Source organism: Notothenia rossii (assembly GCF_949606895.1).
Source record: "Notothenia rossii genome assembly, chromosome: 9".
Taxonomy (NCBI): domain Eukaryota; kingdom Metazoa; phylum Chordata; class Actinopteri; order Perciformes; family Nototheniidae; genus Notothenia; species Notothenia rossii.
Window position 1 is genome coordinate 59992486 of NC_136907.1, and position 27985 is coordinate 60020470.

At 41.2% G+C, this 27985-nt stretch overlaps 1 protein-coding gene across 4 annotated transcripts; it reads right to left on the minus strand.

Moving 5' to 3' along the window:
• Window positions 1–83: 83 nt before the first annotated feature.
• Window positions 84–27634, minus strand: crtc1a (CREB regulated transcription coactivator 1a). Of its 4 annotated transcripts, none has more exons than XM_079649462.1 (15): window positions 27443–27634; window positions 24834–24950; window positions 23170–23297; window positions 22232–22291; window positions 15989–16083; window positions 15286–15371; window positions 15137–15177; window positions 14556–14746; window positions 14253–14398; window positions 13149–13241; window positions 10656–10751; window positions 8505–8609; window positions 5984–6067; window positions 5677–5854; window positions 84–5074 (listed from the first exon to the last, which is right to left on the minus strand). In XM_079649462.1, the coding sequence occupies exons 1-15, from the start codon at window positions 27566–27568 to the stop codon at window positions 4869–4871; spliced, it is 1752 nt and encodes a 583-aa protein (XP_079505588.1). In that variant the 5' UTR covers window positions 27569–27634; the 3' UTR covers window positions 84–4868. The 4 variants fall into 4 exon arrangements, with proteins under 4 accessions (XP_079505588.1, XP_079505587.1, XP_079505590.1 ...); XM_079649461.1 differs by having other exon boundaries at window positions 10656–10754; XM_079649464.1 differs by lacking the exon at window positions 8505–8609 and having other exon boundaries at window positions 27443–27630.
• Between the last annotated feature and the right edge of the window lie 351 nt (window positions 27635–27985).

Genomic DNA, 27985 nt, shown 5'->3' on the forward strand with positions numbered 1-27985 from the left:
ATGTAACTACTGTTTAAGTTCTTTGCTTTAGAGTGCTTTTTGTGGTCCAACAAAGGACACAAATGAGATAAAAAAAACATGTCTTTGCTTAGTCAGATATATTTTATTTTCATTTACAAATAATAATGCAAAGATACAAAGACAGAAGCCTTCACACAAGAAAAATACATCAGGTACAGTTCAAACAGAAGCTTATTTCATCTTTAATATAGCACACATTTACAGCCAACTTGGATTATTTTGGTCCGATTTGACAGTTAGAATAGAAAACACACAATTTGAAGAACAAGGTTTGAACCAGTTATCTTTAAAGGGTTATTTCAAAAAAATGTACCAACTTGCCAAGCTGTGCTGCAGAATGCTAGATTTTGCATATTCTATGAGCATATTGTTTCCTGTTGCTGAGAGTGTACTATTGGAGCATAGTGCACTCCTCCACGACAGTAAAATGCATGTGCAGTGTTTGGAATAGTATCACTGTACTCAGAAACAAAATACATAGTATAACAATTTAGCTGCCATTGTATGAGGCTTGACCAGCAGCGGGCTGTCCTCAAAATGCACACAAAGGATTTAAAGATGTGGGTAACCCACCGAGACTGTATACGACTATGACCGTTTATCTTCCTGATTCACTGTATGTTTTACCCATAGACTTTATATATAAAGGTTTGAACTTGAATGTACAGTATTTTAATCTGCTATTTCTTATGTTATTTCTTACTGTATGTCTATGTTTTTTTCTCAGACAATATGTATATAGTAATAATCACTACAAAATAGTGTTCGACAGCGGATTTATAAAACAAAGCAAAAAACAAAATACTTAATTTAAAGCAAAATACAATAAGTCAGGGTATTTTCGGAGATATTTTGAAATTCAGCATCATGCAGAAAAAGATTCCCCAGGTAGTGGATAAGATATGTCAGTCGCAGCTCAAGTGATGCAATTATCTGAAACAATGTTCAATGTAAACAATGCGTTGCACATGTATGGTTTGTATATGAAATAATTTCTACCACCATATTATATTTTGAAAAACAAAAGGAGTGTTTCAACACTTAGAAGGGTAAAATGTCTAAGTATTCTCTCATTTATGGCTGTGGACTTTGGCTTTTTGGTATAACTGTTGACTTAAAACATAAAGAATACAGTGCTGATGACAGATTTATTATAAAACTAAATTGAATAAAATCTAAATCTTGGTAAAAGGAACTTCTGATGGCATGTAACTGCTCATAGCAAGTATAAGAAGAAGAATTTCTGCTAAATGAAAGTCTGTAAATATAATAAAAAAGTGCTTCAGGGCCTCAAAATGCTTATGAATGACGTCCAAAGGAAATATAAGGAATCCATGTAACTTTGAAACCTCATGATATAGAATATATTATTATGGTCATAGTATCCAAACCATATTACTAATTCACTTTAAATTTCACTAACAAGAATCATGTTGCTGTTCTACACTGTAAGTGGTTTGTATGTAGTCGATTATTCCAGTATTTAACAAAACATTTTTATGGAGAAAAAAAACAAACATTGCTTTGTTGTAAACTCTTGTCTCTGTAAACACTGGTATAATACCAATGGAAACCTTAACATTGGTGCATATAAAGGTGACACGTCAGTCAGAGCTATCTACAAAAGCACAAAAAGGTTCAAAGAAATACCAAAACAGAAAATGGACCTACGAAGATGTCAGGCTCACGGTAAAGTCTGAGGCCCAGCAGATAATTCAGAGCCACAATGACATATTGCAGCACAGTTTTTTCAGTGCATTTTCTTACTTTGACATCATATCACATACAGCACGAAAAACATTGTTTCTACCATACAGCAATATACAAAGCTAGTCTAAATTTACCATAACATAATAAACTCTGTGGGTTTTCCACAGAAAATAAGCACATACTGTATATTGCAGTTTAAAACATAGTACCAAACAACAGCTTCTACGTGTGCATAAAAGGCTAATTAACATATTTCCGATGCTTTTAGGCTTTACTAGCAGTTACATTAGCCTACACATGATGCTGAATTAAAAAAGACAAAGGACCAAACTACCAAACAAGAATAACAAAACACTTCAACAAAAAAAAGCGACTCCAACCTCCAAAGGAAATAAAACCCAAGCCGAAAGAGGAAACGTGTCCACATATTCATGCAATCACAATATTATTTAAAAAATGACAAAGAAAAAACACTGCATCAAAATTCAGAAATGTGATGCACCCAAAACAGTTTTTTTTAATCTTGCAACTCTAAAACTTAACTTGAACTGATTGGGTCTTCCACATTTGTCAGAAAGGTTTTGATTTACATTATGTGAGAGTAACGGTGGAATATGTTTGCACAGGAGGACCTTGACACACATCAACAGAAACAGATGTTGCAGCTACACGATTCTTTCATAGTGTGAAATTAACCTATATTTATTTCAGTGGCATGTAATTGATTGTTAAACCTGGACTGAATTACAATATCAATTCCATAAAATATTTCCAGGGACTGGTTGATCCCATCTGGCACGATTTTGTGATAAAATATGCACATTTAAAATGTCACTTCACGGTACCTGGATCTTTAATTACTTCAATTATAAACTTTTCCTTTGCTAATCACTTTATTATAAATATTTTTCTACTTTTTTTAAACCTGCCATCAATAGCAAAAAGAGCTGCAGCAACAAGACCGACCCTCCCAAAATACAAATGTTTTCCTACATTTTGGAAAAACTGTGTTACAGCAGACAGCTAACAAAATACTCACTGATTATGTAAGGACTGCTCTTTTAAATAGACTTTCTGTATATTACTTTTCAAAAATAATTTTTTTTTAAATTTAACTTCTTTTCATATGTATTGTCTTTTTTCTGATTTATTTTTTTTAACAAGAAGGCAAGTTTAATCAAAGACAGGGCAAACAGGTCTGTAGCTCTAACAGTCGGTGGGAAGTTTGGTATATAAACTCTCAAATAAAAATGTTGAAGTCAATGCATAAAGTGCATTATGAGAGACGGTTGTGAGTGGAGACGGTTATGAGTGAATCCAATGGATCCGCACACTGAAAAAAAGGATTTGAAAAAAAAGCAATAGATGAAGTCATATAAACTCAGAACCAAAGCCCGGAGACAAACAAATCGAAGAACGGCACAGACCACGCGAGCATGACGAGGAAACAGATATTCAGTGTCACTGTAGTACCAAGGAAACAAACACAGTCACATATAGATCAGTATGCCACATCTCCTTCAAAGGGAGAACAAACAACAGGTGGAACATATTTGGTCTTACAGTACATAAAGGCTAGAGATGAGAGGCAATGACGATGACAGGATGGCAACAACACAACTGTACAGATGTGACCTAAATACATTCTCATTGCGTCAACAATGCTGTTCTAGTAGAGAGGCAGTTAAATTGTCTTGAAAAATATATATATCTCAACTACACTGAGGTCACATCTTTGGGAGGAAACCAGGAGAGTTTTTACTGTATGACACGACCACTGAGCATTTCTTTCTCTACACTGTCGAAGTCTGAAAGGAAAATGTAAAGAGTTTCAAAACTATTAAAAAGAAATATGACATGGCACCATTACTGTGCGTTTATATGAACTGTGCACATTGGCTTCCTTTTATAAGGTTTCATTTTATCCATTTCATTTTAAAGTCCTAAACCAATTCCCTGTAGTTTTGCATAGATACTATTACGCAAAACCTAATCACATTCTGTACGTGTAAAATATAAAACATAACAAGCCTGTAAACATGTACTTCATAACAAATAACTAAATTACATGATGGTAGTGACAATGGATGAAGTAATGGGTAAAGATCAGCGCACTTGAAAAATACAACGGCAGTAATGCAACTGAATTATGTAGGCCAAACCAAACAGTAAAGATGACTGGACATTTAGCATTTTTTTGTCATTTACATTTATTTTTTTATTTAACCTTTATTTAACCAGATACAAAGCATTGAGATAAAATCTCATTTACAATGCTGACCTGGCCAAGAAGGCAGCAACGTTACATAATAGTAATCTTTGCATGAAAACCAAAATGTCAAGCTATTAAGGCAAAACAAGTATGCACAGTGATTTGTGATTTCATGCATAACTTATGACCACTATTTATTATGGTAGAATCTGAATTCAGCTTCTCCTTAAAATAAATTAGGTGGCTAAATAATGACTCATCGTTATCGAGACTTTAGAGGAGATTTGGGATAAATTAAACCAGGCCTGACTTTGGCTTATATGACAAACTACAAAGGGATTAGCACTTAATTAAAATCCAAACTGAATGTACCAGTGAGTGCAGCCAACTGGGATCGGAGGGAGGGTCAACTTGACAGGTGTTTCCTCTGAGTCATCGAGCCATACCAGCTATTCTGTAGATTGTTAGGGTTTGCTCCGCAGACATGGTTTAGTCAGTCAGTTCAATCAGTCAGTTGATGGAGAATAGGAGCCCAGCCTCCTTCTGCCTTCATGATATTTCCATCAAAATCCCTCAAAAGATAAATGTGCCATTTGCAAAAGAAAAGTAGTGACAGAATCATGAATATTTCTCATACCTTAACTTGAATGTCATCAGTCGTAAATCATCTTTCCAGGTTTTCAAGGTTTCCAGTCTTCAGAAAAACTTCAAAGCATGGTGTTTCTTTTAAAAGCTCTCTCAGGGGTTTGATTGGTTGGTTGGTGTGGAATCAAAGCTCTGCCAAGACGAGGTCTCGACCAGAAGAAAAGAAGAAATATGCTGCTCTTGGTTTTATCCCGTCAGAAACAAACAATCCCCTGTCTTCCCCCCCCCCCCCAGGGGCAGCAGCATTCACACACCTGTGCATGAGCCTGTGGTGCCAAGGTTAGAGCCGGTCGAGGCGGAATGCGTCCTCTGTGGCGGGGTCGGTGAGAATCATGTCCGGGTCATTAAGCATGTGCAGGCCATCGAGCGTCAGCGGGTCGATTTTCAGGTCGTCCAGTGGGAACTGCGTGTCGATGTCGAAGCTGACATCTGTGGACAGACAGCCGGTCAGGTCCTTGGGCAGGCTGGGGGGGGACTCTCCGCTCACTGGAGAAACAACACAGCAAATTAATAAATAAAATATTATCAGGATATTTATCTGAAAAGCTTTAAGGGGGAGATGGACGGCTTCCTGAATTTTCAATTTATAAAAGAAACAAGTGTGGGTTGTGATTATATAAAAACTTCATGTAAGAGGCTTGACTTCTTAATTACACATTTCTTTTAACAACAGACACTGTAAGGGTAAATTCAGTTGGACAAAAAATTCCTGCAACATGCATTTTTATTTTAATGTACACATTTTAGTGTGGGATTCAGTAATTCTCTCCAGTAATTCCGATCTCACACTATTACATTATCCTTCAAATATATTAATCCCCCATTGAGTGTCGGATTAGCAAAAATCGCAGGCAATTTAAAGCCAAATGGTTGTATAACGGTATAATCTAATGCACGTAGTATCCCTGCAATGAATCATATCAGATTTTGTTTGTCATGGTGTCATAGTATCTGTCAGTATATCATGATTTTTCAGGGGGTTTTGGACAACAAATGCTTTTCAACAAAAGCATTAGTGTGCCACAGTCCTCTACAAGCCGCTTGCGGTGAGACTAAGTGAGCTACATGATCTGTCGAGGAAGCAGCACCTGTGAGAATGATGTTGGGGATGTTGCCATGGCTACTGTAGCCAAGCTGCTGCGAATCCTGAAGGTTGCAATGGCCAGTCAAACCCATCATGAGCGCCTGGGAGTAGTTGAGGGTGGAGGTCTGGTTATACAGGCTGTCAGAGCTGATGGGCGTCTCCATCATGTTGAACTGCTCCAACTGGAAAGAGATATCACAATAATATCAGGCATGTAATCGCTCCAAAGCAGGAATAAACATGAACACTTGTATCTAAAATGAAGAAGAAGAAGACATATTTTATTAATCCCCAACGCTATTCATATCTACCTGTTGCGACAGAGCACTGGCCTGAATGGACGGAAGCTGCTGGTCGTAAAAGTCTGCAAACACGCTGCCCAGGATGGAGTTATGCTGCAACAACAAATAAGCCAAATGTTTAATATTACTGGTTTAAAAAGACAAAACTCCAGGTGCGGACCAACAACTATGAACATCATCCGGGCTGCAGAAGTTATACATCAAACATAACATTTAGAATATGAAAAGGTATGGCAGCAACAAGGCTGGAACAAGATCTGGAAACGCTCAACTCATGTATGCTAATGCCTTCTGTACATTTATGATATAATGATTGCATATATATTGCAGAGAGGAGTAAGCTGTGCATTCATACATATTTCTGTAACTCTGTAGTATTACATAGCTTAATGAGGATGGCACACAGAGGAAGCAGTAAATGTTCATGTAACAAAAACATAATTCAGGAGCAACTTCTTTATTCACAATGAAGTAAGACACACACGGAACAATGTGACAACCCACTGAGGAATTTGTAGCTGGCTGTTTCAATAATAAATGCAAACTAAACCAGTCCCTGCGATGTTTGCAAAACCGTGCAGTATTTACAGTTTGCTCAGATATCCAGGTGTAGCAGGCGTACATCCACTATCACAAGAAACAGTGCATGAATATTCCATTAAGAGAGCGACATACAAGATAGCTAAGAGCCACCTTGGTTGTATTTATCTCAAGAACAGTTAAATATTGCATGGAAATTATTTAAAAAAAAAAGCCTATTGGTGCATAATGACTAACCAGATAAATGAATGAATTACAAACAAATTAATAAGGGACTTCATTAATTACATGAATCCCTTCCACATGATCCCAATGGTCATGTACACTAACCACTGACGTCAAAATTAGTCGGCCAAAGATAAGGACGGACAAGCTTTACTTCGAAAAGGCAGCTTCTTTCTCTGCTGCCTAATGGCCTTGGTGTTTTAATTAACAATGACCAAATGGAGTGAAATTCGCATGAAATAAAAAGGGAATCATTGAAAATATAATCCCCCTCTGTGACTTTATTCTCCCTCCACTGAGTCATCCACTGCAAGCTAATTCTCGTCAAGTTTCAGTGTCCTCATTGAACCAGCGACAGAAATTCTCCTATTTCATCGTGGCCTCTTAATGTATAAGTAATTGGATCATATTCTCAGGCCGTGCTCCTCCTAGTTCAAAACCAAATTATCTGTGTGTGCTGCAGATGTCCCCACAGGGCAGAGCAGCATAATACGGCACACAGCCTGTCAGCTGTGGATTAGCCTGTGGATAAACTCAGCACCACGAGTGAGACACTTCAGATCAGCACAGACCTGAGTTTGGTAAGCAAACAGCAGCGCACACACATGTGAAAAGAAAATGCATATACACCCTCACTTAACACTTCCTTCATCTCAAACACACACATAGAGTGGTAATTGTAAATTAGTATAATTAAGATAATGCTAATTTTAAATGCTATCTCAATCCGGTTCAGTACTTCATCTAAAACTCTACCGTTTTCCTTAAAGACAAATTCCAGTACCGTGTTTTACAAATGTTAAATGCTTATACTAAAGACATGGATTAACCACCCTGATCTATGTTTACCTTGGGTGTGCTTAGTTTATCTTAAAGCACCACCCTGATAGCGAGGTGCAGTTTGTTGAGTTTGTTAAACCAGGGGAATTAGAAGCTGATTTTCTTTAAAGAAACGCAATGAGGGGATAAGAATATCATCTACCCACCCATGCTACCTTAGACCTCAATGCTGGTGCAAAAACCACAATAAAACACAAAAAATCTGACAAACATCAACAACAACAAAAACTCGGTGTACGGTGTCTTACATAGCAAGACTTGGGAGGAGACAGTGGAGACGCAACCAAATACCACAAGAGCAGCAGAAGAGGAAGGTCAGGGGAACAGCTACATAACAACACACCAATGACACTGTGTTTAAAGAGACTGGTGGTCAGATCTGGGCAAAACGACTTAATGTCCATTATATCTATAACTGGAATCACATCATGACACGGTTTTTCATCATGTTTCGTGATATACTATCATTTTTGTTTTTCTTCCTGATCTCTAAGAATGTTTTCTGAAATATTTAGTTTGACCTCCTTTTATTGTGTTATAGCCGGCAGGTGTAATAATAGTTATAAATAATCACAATACTGTTGCGTTGGGAAATTACACTGAGAGAAAACACCTGCCGTGAATTTCCTGCTGTGACACACTAAAAAGTCTGAATGAGCAACTGTACGGCATATAATATTTACAGAAACAAAATAAACATTATAAATAGCCTGTTTTGAATTGTCTTGCTCATGTGCTTGAGTAAACTGACATACTTTTGTTTGCCCAGATCTGCTAACGTCAACACAACACAAGCAGTTGTAGGGGGCGGGGGGGGGGGCAGCCACAGAGCCCTACTCGCCAACGATAACCACAGGACTACGATGCAGGGACCGTGACGTTTAAACAGAGCGAGGCAGCAGCTCGCTGGTTCACACGCCCTTACTTGAGGCGAGCCTCCAGGTGAGAAGCCTTGATTGGAGACGGGGGAGGTTGGAGACTGATTGGCAGAGGATCCAATCCTACTGCGGTACTGTTGGAGGGAGGAGGCCTGATACAAGAGGACACGTTTGAGTTATTTACATTGGAGGGTGTTCCTTATTGGGGAACGTGTAGATGTGCTCATATTGGACATGTCTTTGTGGTACTTTTTTCCAGTTGCAGCTGGATAAAATTGTACCCTGCCTGAGGACTAACTAAAATATTGATTCCCTGTTTTTCATAGTTGTAACCCAGCATGCTAGCATCTAATGCTGAAAAACAATTTAAATAATTAGAGTGGTGAACAGCACATGTCACATTGATGCATTAGTAATACTGAAAAAGATCTGGGAGAAACGGAGAAAGCTACAGGGGATTAATTAGGAGCGGAGAAATGTTGCCAGCCATGCTAGCTAAACAAGTGAATATTGTAAAAGAACTGGAGGATCAGAAAGAACCGACTCCCTTTTGTAATCTTCAGTCATAGTTGCCCGTTTCAATCTACTCGTCCAACCGAAAAATAACATTTGTAGAAACTAAAAAAAACATGATTTTATTTGGATTACAAGATCAAATTGACTTGAGCTATATCATAAAGCCATAACTGTGGAAAGAAAATATCAAAGTTACTATCACAGTAAATAACAGATACACGATCAAATCACTGAGGTTTAAAGGTGTATCAAACAAGATTTATAATCTCTTATCATGCCAACAGGAGTTTCAACCTCCTTATTTCTAATCTATAGATAGATAAGATATCTAAATATTGGCAGCATGAGATAGAGAAGTGATAAAGCTGTTCAAAGTCTCTGGATGCAGAAATAAACTAGTGCAATGACCCTTTCTGGAGTTGACCTGATTGTACTCTCATGAAACTGAATGAAATATTTTTCAGAATCCATTTTACATTGCTGTAACTGTATTTGATGGAAACCCGAAAAAATACAGCTTAGAAATGTAAACAAACTATCAAAATCATCTCTGAAACAAAGTGGTACATGATCCAGGCCGGGGAACCATTGAACGTTAGATCTAAGCTGGTGTCGTGCTGTGTTTCCTCACAATGTTTCACTTGACCCCACACTGCAATAACTGAGACCAAGAGAATGTAGGCCACTTCATTTCTGCACTTATCCAAACACATTCCCACTGCAGCAGAAGAAGAGCAGTGAGAGCCAAAATCTGAAGGATGTACGGTGCCTTGTAAAAGCTGTCTGGTTTCTTGTTGTCCTACACATTTTGTTGTGTTATAATGTCATTATTTGGGAGTATTTGGGAGTCTCAGCTCTGTGCAAAAAGTGCAACATAAAAAACATTTGAATTGAACTTAAAGGTCTCCTATTATACTGTTTTCCATCAATATATTATAGGTCTCAACTATATACAAAACATGTCTCTGAAGTGTTTGGCTCCAAACACCAAACAGATCATTGCAGCATCCCATAATCCCCTCTTTTTCAGCCCTGTTTCAAAAGTGCTGATTCTCTGTCTGTTACTTTAGATCAAATAAGGAGTCACTCCTCACGCCCCTCTGAGAGATATTTGGTTAAAAAGAACACAATGGTGCTCTAGGAGGAGATTCAGGTGATAAGGTGGGGGGGGGGGGGGGGGGGGGGGGGTTACCTTGGTTGCTGATTGGCTAATGATTACACAAGCCAAAAAAACATTATGACATCACAAAATAGCCAAAATCTGATCAACTCATTTTCAGACAGGTTTTTACATAAATGGATCAGGACAAAAAGAGAAAATATTTTTTCCTGAAACTTTCAGAGTCTTACTTCACTAAATCCACTGTTTTAATTGTTCCCTATATTGCCCCCTATGCCCTGTAAGGTGTCCTTGGGTGTCCTTGGGTGTTATGAAAGGCGCCCCCCCCAAAATAAATGTATTATTATTTTTATTTGATTTCCTATCTGATGGTAAAGATCCCTATGAAACTCCAAATGCACTCTTCTATATATAAATATAATGTATATACGAAGGGGTCTGAATTTAATTTGACAGGACAATGTGTATCATCAAGAGCAACACATTGATGCTATCTGAAGACACATTTTCAGGAACAAATGGCGATCGGGATAAGCTGATGTAATGCAGACAGGCTGCTCACCGTGTTCATGTCCACCGTCATGTTGTTTTGTGAGGACGTCTGGTTGTCTGACGTGGAGCAGGAGTTCACCAAGGACTGTAGCTGGACCAGACCTGTCTGCTGGACAATAAAGAGCGGGCTCATAAATAAATACAGACACTGTGTACTTATCAGGTATCATTTTACAGTTCTGATACTGGCTTATCACTGACTAAGTACATCAATATCTGCTTTTATAGTATGTTGGCAGATCTGATAAACCAATTAAAACATAATTGAGGTCCTTACCACCAGCTGCTCTTGCAGTAATACGTAGTGTACCTTTCTTACTGTCCCAAATGTGCACAATGTAGTGACTGCTTTCCGTCTTTTTGTTAACTAAGTTGTGTTCTCTGTACTTTACACGTCTTTGTTATGTGTAATAATGTGTAACGTTGCTGCCTTCTTGGCCAGGTCAGCATTGTAAATGAGATTTTATCTCAATGCTTTTTATCTGGTTGAATAAAAAATAACAAAAAATGTTGATATGATTATGTCTATTAGGACTACACAGCTTATTTAAAGTTGTTTTTCAATTGGTTTATAGATCCAACTTTACAGCTATCTTATATACACTCGCAAATATCCTGTATATCAAATATTGTACATGTGTTTGACACAACGCTTAAATAAGTACATTTAACACAATTGGTTTACATTATGTCAAACAAATGGCAAACATCGTTATAAAAACGTTTTATGCTCAAATATTAATAACATAACATTAGTCAGAATAGGACATCATAGGGGCCTCATTTTTTACTCATGACCATATCAACAAATTATGTTGAATCATTATTATTTATGAACCGCAGCTGCTGCAGTGTACATCAGAGCAAATGTTCCTCAAAGGGCTTTCTTCAGTATCTGAAGTATTGATCCAAAGACACGGAAGAGTTTCCTCATTGCAGGAAAATTTGATGGTTTTGGCTGCGCTTTAATAAGCAGAATTATATTTGCTCTCTCCTATTGCAACAGTGTTTTCTAGTAGGGCGCCCTGAGTGTAGTGCAATCAGTGAGGGAGAGAGAAGTGTCTGCTTAGGCTTAACAACAACTCAACGAGAAACATGACTGAGGTCTCTGCCTTAAAAGGTCATTTGAGACTAAATGTGTTCTATTGGTGTTCTATTGAGGTACTGTTGGTATGCTGTCAGTCAAATTATTGAAAAAGAACATGCTGGCTGTAGATTTGAGATATATACACAAGCCTATAATGGGGTGAACAAAATCCTAATGTTTGGACAATGTTGACCTATAACATCAGTTTACAATTGGACACTTTCTATGCATTAAAGGTCACCTATTATGCAATATCCACTTTTTCATGTCTTTTATACATAAACCTATGTCCCCTCTGTGTAAAAAGATTCTGAGAGTTTCAGGAAAAAAGATTTGCTCACATTTTCTCCTAATCCATTAATATAACAACCTGTCGGAAAATGAGCTGATCAGATTTTTGCTATTTTGTGATGTCATAATGCTTTTTTGGCTTGTGTAACCATTAACCAATCACCAACCAAGGTAACGCCCCCTCCTCCCCTTCTATCCATTAGCGCAGCTAGCTAACCAGATGCTAACAACAACAATGCAAATAGTGAGTTTGGTAGAAATATACTGTATAATAGTAAAGTTAGTTAAGATGATGCCATATTTATTGAAGATTTTACATTATAAATATTCCCCAAAATTATTCAAAAGCATATTCTTCAAAACTCTCTGCTGTAGTATGACCACCAGGAGACTATTGATGTGTGTAGTGAGTTTGGTAGTAATAAGCTGTATAATAGTGATTGAATATTATTGTATTTTCTTTTTTCGGAGTTGCACTTTGCAGACGGTCCCTGAGCACTCATTTCTTCTCTGGCTGCGGATAGAGACCAATGTAATGTGTCCAGCTCGGAGGACGGCGCGTATTGGCTTTTTTTGATCAAAATGTGATTGTAGTTCGTTTTCAACCTTACCACGGTGCTTAGGAGACGTCATTTGTGTCTGAATAATGTTTTGTTCATGAGTTATTGATCCGTGAAATTGGAATCTCCCAATATCGTTCCAACTTTACTGAACTAAGCCAGAAGACCGTCTCATTTCGTAGACCGCTTGGTTTGCTGTTCCTTCAATACATTTTTATATACATTTATTTTGGACGAAAACTTAGCGTGAGGAAAGGCAAGTGTGGCGTGAGTGCGTGAGATATGGGTTAATTGCGTGACTCTCACGCTCAATGCGTGAGTGTTGGCAGCCCTGGTATATATCTGAGACCTATTATATATTGATGAAAAACAGTATAATAGGGGACCTTTAAACAGCAGTGATGGGTAAAAATCATGCTTTTCATTGCAACCCTGTTATTTAAATACTGCAGTAATAGTACAAAACTTAACAATTGTTGCCAGCAATTCAAAGAGTAGTTAAACTCAATAGTTTAAATGGCAAGAATGAATGCACTGAAGGATAAAGTGCTGGAGGGAAACTCACTTGCTGGCTCTGGTGGTTCTGGGACGACGGCTGCTGGTTGAAGAAGGCGTACTGCGACAGCTGCTGCTCAAGGTTCATGGCGTTGATGGCCGCCTGAGGGGAGCACAGCAACCAATAACACATGAGGTTACGCTCAACAGGAAATGCAATAACACCAGTACAGTTGAATGATTATATATAAATCAATCTTTAACATTTTTTTTATTGCTGCCAATTGAAACATTGCTTATTCACACTAATGGCGCATTTGCACTGCAGGGCCTCGCACGGCTTAGTACGGTATAGTTAGGCCTTGGTAGGCCAGGCTCACTTTATGATGCATTTCCATTACAGTTTAGTAGTTGGGGCAGTAACTATAGTAACACAGTGTAGGCGGAGCCGTGACGTCATCTTCAATGCGAACCACAGAAAAACAACATCAGCCGTTAGCTGTTAGCACTCAAGCTCACAGCTCCTCATATCTGTTCAGAAACTAGACAAAAGTTAAACAAGTACAAACCACAGACTGTCTGTGTCATGGCGAATACAGTCGCTGGTTTATTTATGTCTGTATAGGCCGTTGATGTGAGTGTGGACGGTCGGAGCATATACTGCGTTAGCTTAGCCGATCTCCATTCAGAAAACAAGCATTTTAAAAGGTTTTTCGCCTGCCGTGTTGTCTGCACACTTGTCAAAGCATTAATTCATGGTTTTTACTAACCGGTATCAGTATTTTGTTACTTCGGCATCATTTTTAAACGTGTAATAATTAAATCACGGTCAAATATTTTCATTTTGTTGTAGTTGTACTTGTAGCCCCCATGCCAGCGATTCTCTCTCTCTAGTTTAGCATACTCAGCCCGACTCAGCCTGGTTGTTGGCACTCTAAGAACCTCGATTTTATGGGGCCAGAAAAACTGTGAAATGGTACTCGGTAGCTAGCCGGTACTACACCTAGTGGAAACGCAACCAAAAACGGGCCGTGCACGGCACGTCACGCTTAAACCGCGCTGTAGTGGAGATACGCCATAACATCACCTTATAAGGCTAGTACAAAGATGGTTGTAAATCAATTCAGTTTGCATGATAGGGTCTCTCAGTAAAGCCAAGGTCAGGGCAGAGTACCTGAGAGAGAGAGAGAGGTGGAGATGTCGGAGAGAGCTGCAGGTTCTGGTGCTGGTGGGAGTCTCCTGCATTCAAGATGAGAGGAACCATGTCGTCCTGCCCAGACTGGATTTCCATGGTTACTGCGGGCTGAGAGGTGTTCACTCCTACCCAGTTCACAGAAAATGGCACAAGGAAAGAGTTTTTTCACAGAGAAATTGGCATGAAGTGCTAAATGAAATCTGAAGTATTTGACATCCTGCACATAACTATCTAATCTGATGTTTTCTGGATTAAATGTGAGCAGACTCTCCCTGGTGCTACCTTGCGTGTTGGCCAGTGCCTGTGTGCTGTTGGAGGAGCTGAACGAGCCGGCCACCACATCATCTGAGTCGAGCGGGGTAGGCAGCGGAGGAGGAAACTGGATGTTTGTCAGGTCGGGAAGAGAACCGCCAGTGTTGTGGGCTGCCGGGTTTAATGAAGTGGTCAACTGCTGGTCAGGAGATGGGAATATGCTGCAGAAATCAGAAGAATGCAGGGAAATTGTTGGTTAAAACACTCACACACGCTGGCCGATGTCAATGACAAAATGAAGGAACAGAAACTTAAATATGTGGTTTTCTGAGCAACATTTGGAAATGTTTTCCAAGACAAACAATGCCAGAGATATTTGGACATCAAACATTTGGACAGTCATACTTTTGCAAGTGCTTTGGCTCTGGACTCTTATTACTTTGGCGGAGAAAACCAAAAATATGCTAAATTACTGTCAGATGGTTTCAATTTGAATGCACTCAATATTAAGGCGGCCTGTGCATACAAAAACACAATTTTCAATTCACTTTCACCAACAGAGATTAAGAAAAACGTTTCCTCACAGCCTAGGAAGACATTAAAATACTCACTGGATCCCTGGAACTTTGCAGGGCTTTGATCTTGAAATGTTCTATAGAGAAAAAAACAATTAACAACCAGACTTTTGTGAAAACCACAGATAAAAACTGAAAAACATTACATGTTACTTGTTACATGTATGTGAGTGTAGATGTTCCACCTTTTTGCACTCCCAGTTTTGGTTTTGACCATTTTCATCAACTTCCTGTTTAATTGCTTCAGCCCCGGGGACAGTGAGCAGGAGAACTGAAGAGATGGAGAAATAACAACAAATGCAAACAATTATCATAGACTCTGGACTTAAAAGATGTCCAAACCGTTGGAGCTTAATATATGCACAGCATACGTGTCTTCGGTTAATATAACCAAGGGATATTTACATTTTAAAAGAACAAAAAGGAAAGGTGGAAAAGAAAACTGATGAATATTAATGTGACGTTACTAAAAGTAAAGATATATTGTTTTAAACTTGAATACTGAATGGCAATAATGGACCAAACTAAAAAATGTCTCCAAGAAGATTTATACAAATTTAATCAAAGTACTCCTGAAATGGGAATAATCGGCCATTAGCAGTAAAATTCATCAGGCACTTGGATGCACTCTGTCCTCTCATTTTCCTCCTCTGCCTTCAAAGCAACATCCAGACCCTTTCATCACACACTGGAGGGCACTCGACTGAACCGTCAAGAGAAAGCAGCAAAATACCAGAAAATAAAGAAAGAAAACATACAACAACACATCCCTACCTACTGCAGATGAAAGGAGGAAAATATGATATGTTTCATTTGACACTATATAAATTATACAATATAAATAATATACTATAAAATATACTATAAAACAAATGAGATAATGCGTACATCTTTTTGGCTGGAGCTCCTGGGATCCTCCTGTAAACAAGGCCTGCTGGGCCGGAGTTAATGTGCTCTGGTGCAATGCTGAGTCAGAGTTCGTCCTGCAGCACAAAAATTAAAAAAAGATTACAAAGTGCTTTGTATAGTAAAGTCTGAGAAACAGATACGGTCTGTTGTGAAGCAAAGACACCGCTCACTGTAAACACAGTAAGACATTTTAATATTATATACTGTAAATGTACGCATTAAAACAACAATTGTTAACACAACTTAGTCATGCTAACCTTTAGCTACTTTAAATAATTGTGCTTTTTAACACATAATCTGAATGTGATCCTGTATCTTATAATATCTCGTCATGAAAATCTAAATGCAGCATGATGGTAAACTGTGAAAGCAGGTCACCAAATGTGTGATTGTGTAACATGTTTATGTATAAAGTCAGTTAAGATAACAAAAGTCTTGTGTTATGTTCCAAATGTGTCTTTCTGATCTGACCATGCATATTTAAATAAAATATGCAAATAGTGCAGAGCAGTGTGTCGAGTTTGAATATGAAGGTTTATCATAATTATAAGCGTAAACTCTAAAATAAACAGTCATGCAGAGACGGCGTTTCCTACTTAGAGACCTGGGGTTACGTACTGTAACCCAGTTTCTATGAGTATAGGCGCAGCCCTCTAAGGCTATCGCTATTGGGTAATCCCCACTGCACGTGTGCAGCACTGACAGACTTAATCCACGCCCACCTATGACGTGGGCCCCACCTTCGGGCTCACTTCCGTATAAATAGGAAGTAGGCACTACAATCCACTCCCACACAACAGCTTTTCTTCAGCTATTCGCAGAGCCAGTGGGGCCCGAACCTTAGAGGGCTGCGCCTTTATTCATAGAAACTGGGTTACAGTACGTAACCCCAGTTCTATATCGTATAAGGCTTCGCCCTCTAAGGCTATCGCTATTGGGTTAAGGGCGAGACAGGATGTAGTCTACGCCCCACTGGTTCCGTCCGTTACCAGAAGCACAAAACACACCTACTCAGTTAATAACCCATGTCCATTTCGCCATGCGTAATGGAGCATCACATTTCCAGGGAATATAGCATTAAAAAAATGAATATTCTCCATAAGAGGGCACGCAGTTGAGTCCCTGACATTACTCACTCTGACAGGATACTCAGTACTGAGTGTGTCAGAGAGGAATGGGAAACATCCCTCAAATACAAACGAATAAAAGAACAGGGGGAAGACCAAGATGCAGCAGTGCAAATGTCCTTCACTGTCATTCCTCCGTGCAACGCCGTAGAGGAGGAAAATCCTCTGGTGCTGTGCGTTTTGATGTTCTCCGGGGGATCCACCCCAGAGGAGACATACGCCTGTGACACAGCCTCACACAGCCAGCGCTCTCTGTAATGCACAAACAGACGAGCTGCGTAAAGCAGCCGTGCGTGCAATATAGCATGACAGTGTCCGCACAGGACAGAGGAAATTAGATGTGGCTTCTTCCTCTGATGTGTGAGGAGGAGGAAAGAAGCCATCCAAAGTTATCACTCTCGATCTAAAAGAGCTTGTGATCACCTTTGGCATAAAAACCGGGTAGGGCGCAAAACAGCTGAGCTGCCATCTCCTTGGATCCGGAGACATGACGGAGCCACAGAGAGAGCAGACAAATCACTCACCCTTTTAGCTGATGTCATAGCCAAGAGCAGAGCTACTTTTGCTGACAAAAACTTCAAGGGAACCTGATCTAAAGGTTCTAATGGAGCTTTACTCAGTGCGCGTAACACTAAAGCCAAAACCCATTGAGGCGCCAAAGCGCGTGACACAGGTCTGAGTCTCTGTGCTCCCCGTAGAAAACGTTTTGTCAGAGGGTGACTAAACACCGTGCTGATCCCAAAACCTACGTGGCAAGATGAAATGGCAGCAGCATATGTTTTGACCGTGCTATAAGCCAATTCCTGTCCAGCTGGAGGAACGACAACACGAGGCAGGGGGCCCTTAACAGGGTCCAGGCTTTTCCCTACATACCAAACGGAACATTGTCCATTTGGCTGTGTATGATGTGTGTTCAGCAGCTGCACTGATCGCTACTTTGTTGTCTGTTCTAATCAACACATGTTGATTGTACAGCAACGGGGCGAAGTGCTGGCTTACTTTCCATACGGAGAGTAATTCCCGCACGTTTATATGGAGAGACATGTGACCCGGCCACTGTCCCCCCACTGCCTGCGACATGCACGTTCCTCAGCCTGCGAGAGATGCATCTGCGAACACTGCGGTGTGTGACGTCACTCCGCTCAGGGGCACCCCCACTGACGTGGAGATTTTTCCAGTGGGTTAAATCCAAACCCACGGAAGGAGGAATGTACACCATGCGTCTCCTCTGACACACGAGGTCGATACGCAGGCGAATAAACCACCTCTGGAAGTCTCCTTACTGTGAAGGAGACCCAGGGGGATCACCACGTGACCAGCTGATATCATGTCTAACAGCTGCATCACGGAGAGGGCTGTCACCGCCCCGCGAGGTGTGACGCGCCGGAGGAGAGCTGTCCGAGCTGCCAAAAAACCAATAGGTTTTAAAGACAGACGGTTTATGCAGCGAGCCATGCTGCCTATAACCCACAGGTGTAGGTGCAGCCGGCTTAACCGGTGAGCCTTGCTGCTTATTATTATCCATCTGTCCATCGAACACACGCGTCGCCACTCTGAGTAATACTCTGAGAGCGTGCGACATGCTCTGGATGTGCTGTGGTTGTCATGGTGACGAGCCAAGTCAGAGCCCTCGCCGCCGTTGCCCGTGAAGCAACCCAAGAGGGGCCCGGTCCGAAAAGGCTGCGAGGGGGCCTCCACACACTGCGTCTCACACCGGCTCTCATCCTGTCTCTGTTTAGGAGAAGGCTTGTAAACTGGACATTGAGGCGCGTTTCACGCTCAAACCTGCTGAGGAATGAGCGGAGGTGTGTGCAGTGCTATTCACACAGTGCGTAATAACAGCCCTGGGCTCATTACGACCGTGTGTAGTATAGGCACATCTGGGACAGAGGAAAAACCGTGCTGCCTACTAACCGACAGGTTAACAGCTGCACCGGAGGAGAGCTGTCACTTTCTCCATTCTCTGCTGTGAGAGTCGCGCTCTCGTGCGGGCCGAGTTCAATTCCACTCCCAGTTAAATGTCTGGGAGGGAAGAGGACAGCTCTTCTTCCAGTTGATAAGGAAAACCAGGTTTGACAGATGAGATACGTGCTTCCTCCCTGGAGCGAGCCAGCCACAGCCGGTCATCCAGGTAAAATAATACTCTCATCCCAATTCTGAGTAGCTGCTCCGACCGTCTCCCCCCACTTTGAAAAAAGTGCGTGGAGCCAGGAATGAGAAACGCAGGAATTTTGCTGTGTTTCGGGATGATGGTTATGTGGAGGTAAGCATCCTTCAGGACTATGGATGTGAACCTCCCTGGTGAACACACTCCAGCACCTGTTTGATCGTCAGCATGGGAAAAGGCCATTCCCTTGTTGGACACTGACAGATCGAGGATGGGTCTCATTCCCCCCGCCCCGTCTCCTTCGGGACCAGAAAATAGCAGGAGTAAAAACCCCAATTTTCTTCCCCTTGAGGAACCCTGGAAAAAGGCTTTCTTTAACCTGAGTTCCTGCCGCTCTGCACGGAGCGCGAGACACTGTTCCTGGGATGACAGGATTGCCTGTATCCCGTAGAACTGCGGGGGGGAGAGGCGAACTGCAGAGACTACCCTCTGCCCATCCGCCTGCTCATCCATCTGTCCATCAGACACACGCGTCGCCACCCTGAGTACCATACAGTACTCTGATAGCGCCGGGTGTACTTTCTCTGGATGTGCTGTGGTTGGTGACAAACCACGCCAGAGCCCTCCACACGCTGCATTTCACACAGGCTCTCGTTATGTCGTCGTTTAGGAGAATACTCATAAACCGCGCATTCACGCTCAACACCACTAAGGGATGAGCAGAGGTGTGTGCAGTGCTGTCCACACGATGCCTAATAATGGCCCTCCGTGGTCTTATTACGACCGTGGGTAGGAGGTGTCTGAGACAGAGGAAAAATCCATGCTGCCTAAACCCAAAAGGTTTAAGGTAGACGAATTTGAATAGCAAGCCCTGCTATTTTATTAACCGATAAGTTACAAAAAAAAACAGCCGGCTTAGGCAGCGAGCCATGCTGCCAAGTAACCAATAGGCTATTGGCAGGCGGCTTAACCGGGGAGCCTTGCTGCATATTAACTTCCCTCTGTCCATCTAACACACGGGCCGTCACTCAAGGCGCGAACCTGCTCTGGATGTGCTGTGGTTGTCATGGTGACGAGCCACGCCAGAGCCCTCCAGACGTTGCATTTCACACAGGCTCTCCTTATGTCGCGTTTAGGAGAAGGCTCGTAAACCGGACATTTAAGGTGCGTTCACGCTCAACACCCCTGAGGGATGAGCGGAGGTGTGTGCAGTGCTGTCCACACTGTAATAATGGCACTCGTGGCTCATTACGACCGTGTGTAGGAGGTAGGTTTTGGACAGAGGAAAAAAAATCCGAGCTGCCTAAAAACCAATAGGTTTTAAAGACAGCCGGTTATGCAGCGAGCCATGCTGCCTATAACCGACAGGTTAGGGGCAGCCGGCTTACCCGGTTGGCCTTGCTGCTTATTATTATTCATCTGTCAATCGAACACACGCGTCGCCACTCTGAGTAATACTCTGAGAGCGCGCGACATGCTCTGGATGTGCTGTGGTTGTCATGGTGACGAGCCACGCCAGAGCCTCCACACACTGCCTCTCACAAAACTCGTAAACTGGACATTGAAGCACGTTCACGCTCAAACCTGCTGAGGAATGAGCGGAGGTGTGTTTAGTGCTATTCACACAGTGCGTAATAACAGCCCTAGGCTCATTACGACCGTGTGTAGTATAGGCACATCTGGGACAGAGGAAAAACCGTGTTGCTATAACCGATAGGTTAGGGTCATCAGGTTTAAAGGTCAAGCCCTGTTGTCTAATAACCGACTGGTTGATTACAGCTGGCTTGTGCCGCGAGCTCTGCTGCCGCGCCAACCAACAGGTTACAGCCGGCTCAAACGGCGAGCCCCGCTGTCTGCTAACCGTCAGGTAGCAAACAGCTGGCTTATGCACCTCCACACGCTGTATTGCACAGCGGCTCTCATCATGTCGCCGTTTAGGAGAAGACTCGTAAACCGGACATTGAGGTTCACGCTCAAACCTGCTTGAGGAATGAGCGGAGGTGTGTGTAGGAGGCACATATGTGACATAGGAAACAAACCCGGCCTGTCTACTTAACCGACAGGTTTTAAAGACAGCCGGTAGCCGCTTATGCAGCTTCTTTTTTTTTTTTTATGTCATCCGGAGGAGAGCTTTCCTGAACTGGGGAAACGGGGAGATCTCATTAGGCGGCTGCCTTTCCGATGATCTCCGGTAGAATACCGCCTATCGACGGCAGAGCCGTGATGGCGGATAGAGGGACCAGTCAGTGTCAGTCCAGTAGCCGAGCCTAGGTTCAGCTGCCGGGCTGACGCCGGGTCACCGGGTCCCTCTATCCGCCATCACGGCTCTGCCTTCGATAGGGGCCCCCGCCCCGTCTACCCACCGGAGGAGAGGGAGACAGGGCGGGGGAACCACATGGTGATCCGTGAATGGAGGCGAAGGAGTCGCCTGACTGCTGCCCGCCACTCGGATCCAATAAATAAAGGGCTTGGTCCACAGACTAAGACTCCTGGACCAGCCAATCATCCTCGGCCGCAGCAGCGAGAGCGTCCGCTCTCCACTGTCTGTGGGTCAGAGGGAGACGGACACAATGAGTGCACGACACCTGGGGAGTGAGAGCCGCGTTTGCGTGCTCTAATCCCCGGCGGGACTCACACCGTGAGCTCCGGTCGTAACTCATATGTCGGGTTGACACCGGGCCCACGCCCTGTTTCCCCCGTCCGGAGGAGAGGGAGGATGGGCCCAGGGGAACCAGGAATGTTTGCTTTTTAGTAAACAGCTCTGAAAAGAGCTTTGTGCCTGACAGTGCTTCTGCAACGGAGTGCTGAAGAAAAGTGGGAGTGGATTGTAGGGCCTACTTCCTATTTATACGGAAGTGAGCCCGAAGGTGGGGCCCACGTCATAGGTGGGCGTGGATTAAGTCTTTCAGTGCTGCACACGTGCAGTGGGGATTACCCAATAGCGATAGCCTTAGAGGGCGAAGCCTTATACGATATAGAACGTCTTACCTCCTCCAGCTGGTATCAGGTGGTGGTGACAGATATACTGAACCATATGGACAGCTGTCAATGTGAGAATGCAGGTTAAGAAAAATCCAGCATGAGACCGGATACTCTTGGCGCATTCGATGCGTTCATTCCAGGAAAATCTTTCAACACTAGGATGTATATTTTAAGAAGCACGGTGCTGGGCGATTAAACCAGCACGTGATCAAAGTGAGGGATAACGAAAAGTGAGGTCTGATATTAGTCAGTGTTCATTTGTAATACTGACTAATTATTGTAGATGCTGCAATAACAAACAGAGTAATAATTTAGATTTCATTAATAATAGACTGAAGTCATTCTGCAATATAGAAGTATCTGAAGCATCCATCAGCTACAAACATCTTATAAAACATCATATAGCTTTGAAATGTTTAGTGATATCTGATAGAAATATTTTATATGATCTTACAAGGACAACCAGCAAAAAAGTATGTTCTGTTTTATGTCACACTCAACCCACTACTTCACTGAAGGCTGGGTTATGTATAGGTGGTTCTACAATGTGTTAAAGTCATTTGAAAGGTGTGGAAAGATATTTATATTTCAATATAACAGGACTCGATTCAATTACACCACAGCCTGCAGTGGTGTTTTCAGAAAATATGAACACTTTTAAGCCAGTAATTCATTACCAATGCAAATCAAGGAATTTTTCTTAATTTACTTCAACTAAAACAAGTGCATAATTTATCACAATATTAACATAAAAATCCCATCTCAATTTGGATAATTATATTAAATGACTGTGAGCTTTTGAACAGACTGAGGTTGATAAACATCTCCATAAATATAATGTTAGGGCTTGTTAGGGCAACAAAAAAAGAAACAACTTCATCCTAATATTATACAGCTCTCAGTGTCTACATACACAGCAAAGTAATCCGGCGGTATTAAAGGATATCTGGCGTCCATGTTTGTCATCAGACAGGGGTTTCTGGTGGGGGGATGTGATGCGGCTCCGGTCCCGGTAAACTCTGTCCACTAGCCCGTGGTGTCGCGTCGATCTGTTCATGTCCAACCCTGAATTCTGAAAAACAAAGGCAGGAACAAATATTATTTACTCGTCAAAGTGTGATTCCATAATTTAATTACCATTTTTTGTTTGTGAAGGTCTCTCTAAATGAGTCTGTGTATTGGACAGTACTGAATATGATGTGCAAAGACAACTAAAGCATTTCTTAAGTTTCAAAGTCATACATTAGAAGAAAAAAAAAAGGTGCTGCACTAGTTCATGTAGCTGGGCCCAGTTACACTGGCCTTGGCCCACAGAGAATAAAGCTTGGGTCTGATTAATGAGAAAAAAATGTGCAGCATGTAGAACAGGGACGTAAGCCAATCAGAGAAAAATGTATATAGAAAACTGTGCAATGACTGTGAAAGTGAGAATGAAGATCAGGAAGGCCCTTTCATTCTGTTGACACGCACTTGTAAAAGTATTTCATGAGTAACAACATGAGCCTTCGTTTTTCAGCTAACTCCCACCATCCTCTGTCTGAAGAGAAACCAAGAAAGCACTTTCTTCTTAAGTTGTTTGGGTTGTCAACCTGAGGGTCTCAGACCAAATTCTTTGTATCTCTGTCCCTAGAGAATGATCTTACTTATAAAATAAAACAGAGGTCTGAGAAACTACTGATCCCTGCATTGATCCCATGAATTACTATTAGGTTAAAGTAGTGTCTTTTACTACATATTCATGTGATGGCAGTATATTGTTTACATTCATTTTTCCAAGGATAGAAACGTTAATATTCATAGGAAAAGGTTCTCAGCTCTTTTTCACTGCAGCACTAGATGAGCATTTTTTTATATGAGTTTAGACTAAGATATTACCTAACCCAGCTTTATTCCCTTTGGCTTTTCACTCTGATATAAACAGATGGACAGAGATGATAGCATTGCCATCTTTTTTTTTGGATGAAACCAACAACTTTCAAGCTCTGTCTTATTTTATAACTATTCATTGTTTCGCAAATTAAAAGAAAATTCCCCACAGCTAGAAAATGCCTATGTTCATTTGTATTTTTTTAACTAACTTTTGCAACAGTTGCATGAAACTTGCATTCTTAGCAAACAATGAGCAAAAAATACACAACTGTGGCTATAATCTATTTACTTTGGTATGGCACATCATTGCTGTATCTCTTAAACTTCGAACCTGGCATCATACATTGTTGATATGCTGTGGGATAAATATATAAGGTTCAAAGTCATGGTGGAAGTCTCTTTCTCAGACACAATGAATTATTATTTAAAAAATACACTGCTGGCTTGGCATGTGCTCTTGTTCACATAAGTGAACAGTAAGGATGTAACTTCTTCTGAGACAGATAATCTATCCCAGGAAAAAAGGATATAATTAAGCAGCTGTTTAAAAAGAAAATGTAAAATGTTTTATAGAGCGACGTTAATAAATAGTGCAGTCCAATGAATATGAATAATTATAAACTGTGGGTGATTAATGGAAAACATACTGTATAATGGATTAACCTAATAATTTATCATCTACATAGTATTTTACTTGTTAGCGAAAAGTTGCAAAAATAATAACAAAAAAATCCTTCACCTCAAAAGACATGTCCATAGCGCTGTTTCCAATCTGATTGACGTTGGGCAACGATCCTCCATAGTACTGCCCACGGTTCGGTCCCAGCTGCAAGTATTGAGTTTTCTGAAACTGCAACTAGAAACAGAACAACATCAGGTTAAACTAGAGGCAATTATATAAACATTACAAAAGGAAAAAAGCATGGCTGTTTACATTCAAGGCTAGTTCAGGGTCCATGGAAAGAAAACAACTAACTGGCTATAAACACAACTGCAAGATAGAGTCAATAATATCATTAATAATGGCAGCAAAATTAAAGAAAATACTGCAAAGTGGAAATGTTTACACTTTTATATTAATCCCACCTTAATCCCATGTGGGGACTTTTAATTGTGTAAACAGGCAGCAACAATGAGAGCACCAAGCGTATTGATGTTTTCTTTATTAACCACCTGCGTGAGATAAACGCTGGATGTCTTCTGGCAAAGTACGAGGCAGGCTGCTCCATTTTCAGCAGTCATCCCAGCAGTGTGATGGGAATTCAAATACTTTTAAATGTGCGAGCACGTCAGAAATGATTCAACGTTGAACATTTCAAAAGCATATTGCTGAGAACTTTACAACTGTGTTTATTTCAAAGCGACCTCCAGCTCTATTTCAGATTAGAGAAACCATAACCGGTCAATTACATTTCCTCATGCAAGCCTACTGCTCACTGCTGGCAGGGCAGAAAATCTAATAATGGCAATTACTATGCCTGCATCGCTGGTGTTTTGCGATAAGCCTTCAACCTCAGAGTGCATCTCTGTATCCACATTCAGACCAACTCTGTTGACATAGGATTACTTATTGTAACATTTCAGGATGAGGAAGAGAGCAACCCTAATCTTTTCAACCCAGCAAGACACAGAGAGAAGAGAGACAGAGGGAGGCTGAAGGGGGGAGGGAGGGGACAGTGTTTTAAAAGGAGGAAACTCTAAACCAGAGGCCCACTTCCCACAGGTCTAACTTTGGCTCAGACAACAGCTTCATACCATTTGTCCATGCATTCGAAGAAAAATATCTATATAATAAACACTCAAGGTGAGCTCTTTGAATAACATGTCTAGACATGTATACTGAAATAGATTTGTATAACAACATATAGGCCTGGGGAATACATAACACTACTATAACCGTATGTTGACATAGATATGAGATTGCTTTAGTTTTTTTTCCTGTTATGTTTTTTTTAGGAATTAACCTGTCTAATGTTCTACCTCTATTATTATTTTTCTTTTAGCCACTTTTCCATTTCGTCCTCATTATTATTTTTTTCTCAAAAATATCATTGTGTTAACATTTAGTGAAAGCACCAATAGTCATCACTACAATATTGTTGCAATATCGATATGCTGGTATCTGACCAGAAATATTGCGATGTTTGATTTCCTCCATATTCTTCAACCCTACAACATTCAGACACAACTAAGTCATCAATTAGTATGTAGACAAATTAATAAAAATAGGGTGATTTTATAAATTGTGGTAATCTTTTATCACGAAAAAACACATCTGCCAAAGCTGCTTAACCAAGCCATTTTTACAGTAGATATTGTCATAGTAGAGAAAGCACAGGTGTTAATAATTACATTAAGGCCGGCATGTTCATCTCCAGCCCGAAAACAAATCAGCTAAATGGAATTCAGCCATCACTCATATTATTATTTACACCTGTGCCTTGCCTACTGTGACATGTTATGTCTCCTGTGGCATAGAGAGAGAGGAAGGGTTGTGTTTCCGTTTTAGCCTGTTGGTCAGACTGAAATTGCAGTTTAAAGAGAGCGAAATCAATAGCTTGATATTCAAATAATACAGTAGCAAAGCTCATTTGACTAGGATTACAAGAGGGATGTATTGAGAATATTTTTGGTCATTCTTCCTGTATATATTGCCAGCCAAAGCATTCAACAACCACTGCAGTAGCTGCATGTTTGCTGTTAAATGCCGTCTTCCCATCATTCTGTAGCACTCACTACTAAAGCCCTGCCTCCAAAGGATTTATTTTGGAGGCCTGTGCCGTATGTGGCTTAAATGTCCACATAATCTGCTAGCCTTCATCTTTTGTGAAAATGTCTATCATCATATTGCAGAGCACAGGCCTGAAGACCTGTCAGACAAGTTTTCCCAGCCACGGTGCACACACACACACACCTCATATCACACAGGCCTACATTACGAAAAATGTAAACATTACAGAATGTATATTTATATTTTACAGTGTTTGGCTAATCTCCTCCTATTTGAAAGCACGAGACGAGGAGAAAATCATCTGCAGGTCGAGGCGCGCTGTCAAATACGCATGCACGCCCCTTTGCTTTCCTCTTGCGTGGGACAAAAAATGTAATAACTTTTTCGGAAGAGGGTCACTGTCACTCATATCTGCATTACCGGACTGTTACCCCCTGCCAGCTGTGGTGGTTGTCAGTCGTGGGATAAAAAGCCTACCGCTGGCAGGAAGCGTCGTTTGTTATTGTTTACCTATGCTGCCCTGGCTGCGTGCGGTTCCGCGATACAAATGCATATTTGACAGCTCGCTGAAAACAAACGAAGAAGAGGAGGGGGATAACAAGAAGAGGTGTCGTTACCCTCGCTGCCCGCGTAATGCTCAGGTCCTTCATCACTTCTTCAAACGCCGCTGTCTCCTCTGCCTGCTTCTGGTTATGTAAAGCGATTTTCTCGCTGAATTTCCGCGGATTGTTCGAAGTCGCCATGTTTCGCTCTTCTGCTCCGTTTTCCTTCAATGGTCAGTGTCAAGAGGCACGGAGTGAGGACAGACGACTTCCGGTTAGAGGGGTTGAAATAAGAAAAACACAAGAAAAAACACCGCAAAGTAGCCTAAGTGCAGTTTAAAATGGTGTTTAGAGGTTTTTGATGTAATGTAACTAAGTTAATTGACTTAAGTGTAACACTTTACGGTAAGGGTACATGAATCATCATGAATTCATGCATGACTTAATGCATGAAAAAGCATGAATTCATTCATGTAGTACTCATGAACTATCAGTAATGTACAGGTAATAATGGTATCTCGTGCATGACTTAATGCAGGAACAATACCTTAATTAATGCATCAACTAAGGTATCTCAATCATCATGATGTATGAGTTATTAATGATGTTCATGTCTTC

Excerpts from the sequence above, each read along its gene's own strand:
- crtc1a (XM_079649461.1), bottom strand. The coding sequence starts at position 27,568 with ATGGCGACTTCGAACAATCCGCGGAAATTCAGCGAGAAAATCGCTTTA. Across the intron at positions 5,855-5,983 it reads CCAGTGCTCTGTCGCAACAG|TTGGAGCAGTTCAACATGAT; the intron begins GTAGATATGAAT and ends ATCTCTTTCCAG. Across the intron at positions 5,075-5,676 it reads CCCCAACATCATTCTCACAG|TGAGCGGAGAGTCCCCCCCC; the intron begins GTGCTGCTTCCT and ends TTGTTTCTCCAG.